Source organism: Phragmites australis, chromosome 4, assembly GCF_958298935.1.
Source record: "Phragmites australis chromosome 4, lpPhrAust1.1, whole genome shotgun sequence".
NCBI lineage: Eukaryota > Viridiplantae > Streptophyta > Magnoliopsida > Poales > Poaceae > Phragmites > Phragmites australis.
The window spans coordinates 38,914,209-38,922,999 of NC_084924.1; the positions used below are offsets into that span (position 1 = coordinate 38,914,209).

Here is an 8,791-nt window from a genome sequence, read left to right on the forward strand (position 1 = left end):
CCTCCCGCGGTCTCGCCGGTGGCAACGTGCGTGCGACAGGAACAAGATATGTGCCGTGACGCTGACCGTTGCCCTGCCCACCTGCAGGCCCCGGGGTTGAGCCGTCGAGCGGCACCAGAAAGTCCAGAAGGCAGGTAGAGGCAGACAGCCTCAACATTGCACGTGGGGGTGGCCCAGGACGCTCCCCCGCCCACCGGACCTGGATCAACCCCGCTGATGGATTTGACCGCGGGTGGGGCCCGGCACCCGGCCGGGCTGCCCGTGGGTCGCGCGTCACGTCGCGTGGGCCGGCCCAGCCCTCCACGTAGGTGCCGGGAGGCGTACGACATGGATGGAATCCACGGCAGCGGGTCGGGGAGCGGGGCCCGGTCTCCCGCTCCTGTTGGGCTTTGCTCGCTGACGCCGCGACGCACCGTGCGGGAGTGAGAAGGACGAGAGCGCAGCCGCAGCGGCACAAAAGTTCACATGAACGACGACAGCTTTCACACCTCGAATCCAGTCGACCCCTGGAAAATCTGCCGGTGGATCCGAGAGGATTCAGGTGCCGGGAGCGTGGGATACGCACGTAGCACTGCCGTTTGGATGGACCATACCGCTACGAGCAACGTGCGCAACTGCAGCGAGGCCACGAAACAAGCAGCTGCACAGAGTAGGTGATTTCGACTATTTGTGATGGATGCCCAGCCACGCGGCTGGCGGTTCTGCTCGCGGATGATGCAGGTGACCGTGACCAGACTTCGAGGCGTAGATTCTTGGACCAGGATCCGTTCGTGTTGTAGTCGAGTTTGGATATGCGTGCAATGTGCTACTGTGTCTGTGCTACAATTAAATGCACGAGTATTCCGGATCGACCATAGATTCTTCAGAAAAAAAAAAAACGAGAGGAAGAAGAAAGGCATGGGCAGGGCAGTCAGGAGATGTGCTCGCAAGTCCAAGCCTCGTTGCCAATTCGGGGACAGTTTTCATACTAACCCTTGCAGAGCGCCAGGAGATAAACGTAGCTCTAGTTATCTTGTTTTAAAAAGGCAAAAGTGCAAATAACCCTATGAACTTTGCTCCGAGTCCATGTCACCCCTTGAACTATGAAACCATGAATCCAACCCTCCTAATTTTGTTAACCTGTCCAATTGACCCCCTAAACAGGTCTAGGATGCGGTACACTCTGCAAGATAGGATTTGCCACGTATGCGTCTAGCATGGCTAGGCTGGGCGGGATTAAGTGGCTGGTTGGGCTCAATCTCCACACATCCATTAGGAGTCAGTTGATGTCCCCCCTCGACTAGTTCGCTCCCTCCTCCTTGACGAGTTGGCAGCGCGGCGAATCCGCTCCCTCCTCGATCAGCGACCTCCTCGATACACACACACACACACACACACACACACACACACACACACACACACACACACACACACACACACATATATATATATATATGAGCATGTGATGCCATGAACCCTAGATTGATCGTTGGATTTAGAGTTTTGTGACATTTGGGTTTTTCTGATTCAAAATCGTGAAGAAATTCGGCATGTTTTGTCGTTTAGATGTTGTTTTGGTAGGTTTCGTTGCTGTCGCCTCGGTAGCCTTGACTGACATGGAAGAAGTGGCCATGGACAGCACTACTGCAATGCAGCTACAATAGATTCTGTTCAGATATGCAAGTATCGATAATGTTCTGCATATCGTGTATATATATTAGCCTAATATTTTTTGATTGCTTTTGGGCATGTGAGTAGCAAGTAACATGTCATACTGTTTTTTAGACATGTGATGCAGCATTTTTGTTGGCAATTGACACAATATGGTTTGGTATCATCGACGTTCAGATAGCTGGAGTTCAGAACAATACAATCAAATAAATGGCTTGCGTTAGGGATATGTACTGTCGAGACATAAGCTTTGATGCCTTTTTTTTAGCATTTTCCTGATGCAATGGTTTTCTTGCTTCTCGTTTTTCTTTGAAGTGTATAGGTAGCTCTGGTTCTAGTGCTCATCAGTATATTGTGTTTTTGTATTGCTGGATGTTGGTAGTGAAAAAAATTGGATAATTTTGATCAACTTTCTGTAACATTCCATTACAGTAGAGAGTTCATCAATTGCGGTAGGGATGCGCACTATGTGGGTGGATGTATTGCAATCACTTTTATAGAGAAGGATAAGATGTCTCTTCCTGAAGTCAACGCGCATCTTAGGGATCATGTGACGGCCACTGGTTCACAGGGTCAAACCGACTCAGGGCCTAATTTCCGGGAGTTATTCGAACTTCTTCCTTTAAAAAAATCTTAGTTATGGCTCATTTTAACACAAATTTTCCCGCCAGTGTCACCAAACACCACCACAATTCAAACAAGCTTCAATGAAAGTATGCATCTACGGCTAGTTTGCCAAGGAGTATTTGTTTCCACAGCGGTTTGCTACTCAAATTCCTACAGTGGACACACGTTATTAACTTGCCTAACGCAAGCGTAGTAACATCTTGATCATGGAAGATTTTCATTCGTCTTGTAGTTCGGTTAGATACATAGCTTTCCCTTGTGTTTGTCACGACGAGTTAAACACCCTGACCAGGCGCGTCTCATACATAAAAGCATAAAGAAAACCTCGCCCGAAATTTGTTCCGACCAAGATTCATTGTTGTACCACACACAACAGCAAAGCTTACGAGCATAAAGGAGTGAAAGGAGCAGAAAGATAAACAAAAAGTTAACGGTGATGAGAGATCTCATTGATCAAGGTTCGCTTGCCGGTTCATCATCACTGATTTTTTGGCGTTTGGTCGAGGGTTCGTTCTCGTTACCTTTGATCCCTTCAGGTTCTGGAGCTGACTCATCTGGCACTGCTCCGTTTCCATCTTCGTGGCTGATAGCTCCATTTACAACACCGTTGATAGCCTCAGCGCCCAACAGGGAGACATGCTTACTCGTGATCTTCCGACCTGCTCTGACCTTTGGACCCCAGTGGCGTTCTGGGTTTGGAAGGAACCGCTTAACCTTCTTCACCTGAGCCTTGCTGAGGGCAGCAACTGCTCTTGAGAAGTTTGCCTATGAAAATACAAAGGAGAAAAGTGAAAACAAAATTACTATTCTGCCAGGTGCTGTAGAGAAAACATACAAGGAACATTATAAGCTCAATGCTCAGTAGACAGCATACCTCGAGAATCGGCGATTTTGAAAGAATTGCTGTGCCGGGAGAGTCACGTGGCTGTTCCTTAATAGGATGGTTCTTCACCTGTGTTGAAATATAACAAAAATTTGTAAGGTAATTAGAAGTTCATCTGCAAAAGGGATCCACCAATTTATATAATTATATGACGAAAGAAATTTGGGAAAGAGGAACAATCAAAATTTACCCAGCAGCGCATGATGTCCCAAATAACATCCCAAGGGGCATCAGACTTTACCCCAAGTGGATTAACATGGGTGCTTGAGATCCTATATCCTGCATTTAGAACTGCAGACCGGAACATAACCAAAGATGGAGATGTGCACTTAACAGTACCGGCTATGTTATGGAGACTGAAAAACAATGGAACGTCATGTAACTCCTGTATCACAAGAATAATTCTCATGAAGTTGAGGTGTTTAAAGAGTATACATAATGATTCCTTAATTGCAAATAATTTCTCAACCAAAAATAAATGAATGGGTCAGTCAAAGAAAATGCTAAGCTATATAGTCTTAACTTTCTGCAAAATTTTCCTAAACCTTGGTTGCAAGCATTAAGTTTTTATCAATCAAAAAAGAAAGAAAGAAAACACAAAATGGTTTATTAGTTGCACATGAACTCCTGAAGTAACCAATTGGCTGCAACAAGTATTTTGCTTGAATTGTCTACACATCTAGATCATAGTTATTGAAAGGTATTATGAAAAACGCTTTATTGTTTCTTTGACTTGAGCGATAAATCATGGTTAATAGGTCATCAAAACATTAGCCTTCCTTAAAAATTCCTCCGAGTGATACATTATTACTATGCTGAGGAGTACCATCAATCTGGTGGTATAATGCAACATTAACATTAAGAATTGACGGACCTGATTCCATAATCGCATATTCATCGACAATAATAATTTGGTAAAACAGAGACAACAGTAATAGCAATACCTCTGACACAGTCGTTAGAACTGAAGTAATTTTATCGTATGCAGGATATCTATCCTTCATTGACTTAACATCTGTCAAAGTAGAAACTACCCAGTCTTCATCATGAATAGGAGCAGACCATACTGGCCCACCCACATTAAATTTCTTTCCACAATCGCTGCACTCTTGAGGCACAACAGGCCCAATACCAGGTGCATACTTCACACTGTTATTCTTGAGTTCATACATGAAGAATAAAGAAAAGGGAAGTCAAGACTGTGCCAAGATAGAATTGAAGGAATGTTATATCGAGGGGGTGAATGGTATGGAAAACATACCTTAGGAATGGTCCTCCCAAGACACTGAAGATGGAAAGAGTCACAACCAACACATTGATATACGTAAGAAAGTTTAAGAGGAGTATTCTTTATTTCACTTGCAGAACTGCACGTGAAAACGACATACAGTGCCAAATTAGAAGCATTATTTGGACCAAATATTAAACGAAGAAAGGCACAATGAAAAAGGGGTAAAAGAAACTCACGTGAATACTCGAACAAAAACACGGACATAAAAATCCATAAACACAGATAGAACAGGCACAATATATCGCTTGTACCGATTTGCATGGCTCTGTTGTAAAAGGAAAATGTTAAGGACAAAACGACTTAAATTGACACACGGAAACTGCAGAATTGAATTGATGTGCCAATTAGCAAAAGACTGCATATGAAACTAACATGTAATTCTTCAATAGATATTGAAATGCAAATCATTTTATGTACCTCAATACTAGCAAGCAGGATTCTCAAAGCCATTTCATGGCAATACTTGCCCTTGACTGGATATGAACCATATCTGCAAAACAAAATTGATGGTTACACTATAAACTCATATGAAACTTTTCTTGGAACTGGTAGAACTGCCATACATACTTGGAGTAACAAACTTCTCCATTGGTTCCACACAGGACTGCCATATCAGTGGCGGTGCACATCAATAGCCCACCATCAGCAACAGCTTGTACAGCTGAGTCAAGGAATATAGATGGTGACCCATAAGGGTCGAGATCGACCTAAAAAACAATGGAGAAAGATAATCAAGAGAAGAAAACACAGTGTAAAACCATATTAAATAAGATATGATCTGTAACATTTACAGAAACAATCATTGTTACATAATGCAATTATTTTAATGTCATGTTTACAGGTGCGTTTTGAGTCCTCTGATTGTTCCAAGAACAAGGTTCACCTAAAAGCCTTGCAACATAAATACAAGAAACTTCACATTTTAGAGCCTCGGCTATGGTCAATAGTCTACCAAAGTAAAGTACATTATATTGAAAAAACAGCAGGTGGAAAGGGAAATTAATACATCAAAACAATTAGGTCCAATTCTGCCAGAGATATAAAGAAAACCAGCAAGGACAGCATGAAACACAAAAGGCAAATTGTAATTCACTATTGTGCCACCCTCCAGTTACGATCCCAAAAGCAGTATAGTTGCGATTCACAAGATATGTCAGTTATTACAAATATATATGATCGTAACTCGGATACATTCTCTAGTTGTAATTATGTACTTTTTGTCATGTGAATGTAACTTGTTCACCTATGCGTATGCCCGCCAGCTATGATCCCAATAGTAGTATAGTTGTGATCCACATGATAGGTCAGTTACTACAAATATATATGATCGTAACTATATTGTTTATGGGATCGCAACTATATCCACAAGATATGTCAGTTACTAAAAAGCAGTAACATGTTGTAACTGTATAACGATCCTAAAACTTCATCAAAATATAGTCTTCATGGATCTTATTTTGTTAAGCATATTTTTTTCAAACAATATGCTTCAAACGGATCGAAAATCGGATATGTGGTTCTAGAGATATTGCATTTTGACGATTCGAATCAACAAAAAGAATCTTCGTTGCATGCTCTGGCGAGTGGAGTTGGATGTGTACGTGGTATCAACGGATTGGCTCTCTTGGTTTGTTGACTCACGTAAGGCTCAGCTGGCTCGATCGGCCGTAGTGGCGCAACGCAAGTCTGTTATACGCCTAGGTGCATAATACAATTGCACCAATAGCAGTTATATATATGTATGTATATATATATATATATATATATATATGTATATATATTTGTATGTATGTATGTATGTATGTATGCATATGCCTAAGCGCATCGTAGTTCACCTTTGCGCAAAAGCCCAGTTTCGATCCCAAAAGCGGTATAATTGCGATCCACAAGATATATCAATTACTAGAAATATATAAGGTTGTAACTTGAATACATTCTCTAGTCGTAATTATGTACTTTTTGTCATGTGATTGTAACTTGTTCACCTCTACGCACACCCCCCAGTTACGATCCCAATAGCAGTATAATTGTGATCCACATGATAGATCAGTTACTACAAATATATATGATCGTAACTCGGATACCTTCTCTAATCGTAATTATATACCTTTTGTCATGTGATCGTAACTCAACTATCTGTATCGTCGTAACTGATTATTTTATTAGTCATAACTGATTATTTTTTTAATTGTAACCGGAGGTGACGCAACAGTGGACTATAGTGCACCTATGCGCAGAATAGACTCGTCGTGTATGTGTGATATCAAATGGTCCCATCTTAGAAAGGATAATGGTAATAAAGTGTTAGATTTCGAATTATTTAAATGACTTACCACATCAAATTCTTTTGGATGTGTGAGCATGTAAACTCGAGCATCAGCCAAGTGAGCTTCCACTTTACTAATAGTGGAAGCCCCATTGAATTTTATGTTTCGCTTGCAAGCTTCAACAGAAGCTGAAGAAAAAAGAAACATAATCAAGCAAGCACGGAGGCATCAGTACCTAGGAATTAAAGAAGCAAGGTTTTTTTTTTGCCATTACCTTTATCATTGTCCAGAGCAACTACCTTTCCTAAGCCATTGACTTCATGGGCATACCGGAGAGACCTCAACCCAGAAGCAGCCAAAGCCTGCATTTTTTTTTTGTTTACCAGTGCAAACTAGATATTAGTCAATGTTAATGTGGAAATATATAACTGACTAGATGTCCTTGTGCCCCATCTTCGTACATAAATACTACATTTTCATATTTAAGAGATGCCTCACCTCAAGAACAAGTGGTGGCTTAAGCTCCCGGGTTACTTTCCAGGAAGGTGTCTTTGTCGCTTCTTTTGACAAATCATCCATTTCATCTACAACTTGATTTAGTTCCTTTTCACGAACAACATCTATTTCATCATGCTGGCTAGTTGAAGCATCCTCTCCATTTTGAACAGATGTTTCATTTTGTTTGGCTTTTTTATGTGACTTATTCCTCTTTTTCATCAGCGCCTCATGTTCTTCCTTGTGCTTGGCAACAAAGGTCCTTAAAACAGCAATGGACATATCTCTGTTGTGAACCTAATCAAAACTGTAAAGTTCAGCTTACAGAAATAGGATGGTTAATTGGGAGACAATCCCTAATTTTGAATCATGTAACTCCTCTTCAACATTTCAACTTTAAAACATTAGCAAATCTCAACCATCAACAAATACAGTAATTATTTCACCAGAAAAAAAAAACATTTCATAATCATCTTCCTCTATAACAAAAGTTCAGGGAATGAAATAGCAATTCAAAACCATTCACCTTTTAAGAGAAACGAAACTAAAAATAATAATTGCGATGTGAAACAGTTCAGTCAGTACCAATTTTTTCATCAATAGCATAATCTAATACTAGAATATAATGTGTGCAAGCTCGATATACTGTTTGGGATTTCGGCATATCTCGGAGCAATTTCAAACTTACAGCTTCCAGTCTATTGTAAAGACTGCTATATGCAAATACGTTGCAAACACAAATTATTTTAGCTGGGCACAAGCCAGACTGATAGTAGAACGAGGAAAACTAATTGCCACCCAAACTAGATTGACATAAAAGACAGAACATCACACATACAAAGTCGATTGGCTGTCTGGAGTTTTGACGTATCTCTGAGCAATTTCAAACAAAGTCGATTAGCTAGGCAGAAACCACCCAATGATAGAGCGAAATAAATTTGAAGCCTTAAGACCCAGTCACGCACTAATCGCCGGTCAACACGCAATTAGGAATCCCAACGATTCTGTTACCTCAAGGTTTTAAAACTACGACACACCGATGAAAAGGAATTCGGCAGGCCACTAAACGCAGAAACAGGTAGAGTCGAAGCTCCGCAAGTGCTACAAACTAACTAACGGGTGCAGACTTAATCTCTAATCCACAGTTTCTTAGCTCCAAGCTAACGCTGATAAGAAACCGATAGAACAGCGCCCCGAAAAGAAATCAACAGGGAAATAGAACACGAAGAAACCTGCACAGGATTGAAGAACACGGCGTTGCTCTTGAGCATGAGTATCTCGGCCTCGCCTTCCCTCTTGATCTCGTAGTCCTTGAGCTTTTCCTCCACTTCCCCCATGTCTCCGAGTCCAAACTCAACCCTGGAATCGAACAGCGGCAGGGGGCCGGGGACGCGCCGCGCCGGATCTGACGGGGAACGAAGGAGAGAGGTGGATGGCGTAGGGCGGAAGCGAGGGAAGGGCGGCGACGGCGTCGGTCGTGGTGGTGCGGAGACGCTGAACTGCGGCGGCGTTTGGTGGAGATATGTGGCGGCCAAACGTAGGCAAGGGGTTTAGTTGAACCCTAGTTTTTTTTCTCGT

General features: G+C 42.0%; 1 protein-coding gene across 2 annotated transcripts; it reads right to left on the reverse strand.

The window, feature by feature from the left end:
• Positions 1-2,477: 2,477 nt before the first annotated feature.
• LOC133916418 (tRNA (guanine(26)-N(2))-dimethyltransferase 1-like) lies at positions 2,478-8,791 on the reverse strand. 2 transcript variants are annotated; one of them, XM_062360076.1, is made up of 12 exons: positions 8,446-8,791; positions 7,217-7,510; positions 6,993-7,080; positions 6,785-6,906; positions 5,019-5,158; positions 4,869-4,941; positions 4,628-4,716; positions 4,422-4,527; positions 4,105-4,317; positions 3,351-3,545; positions 3,152-3,229; positions 2,478-3,042 (listed from the first exon to the last, which is right to left on the reverse strand). In XM_062360076.1, exons 1-12 carry the CDS (start codon positions 8,548-8,550, stop codon positions 2,731-2,733), a joined length of 1,815 nt encoding a protein of 604 aa, XP_062216060.1. In that variant the 5' UTR covers positions 8,551-8,791; the 3' UTR covers positions 2,478-2,730. The 2 variants fall into 2 exon arrangements, with proteins under 2 accessions (XP_062216060.1, XP_062216061.1); XM_062360077.1 differs by lacking the exons at positions 2,478-3,042; positions 3,152-3,229 and having other exon boundaries at positions 3,371-3,516.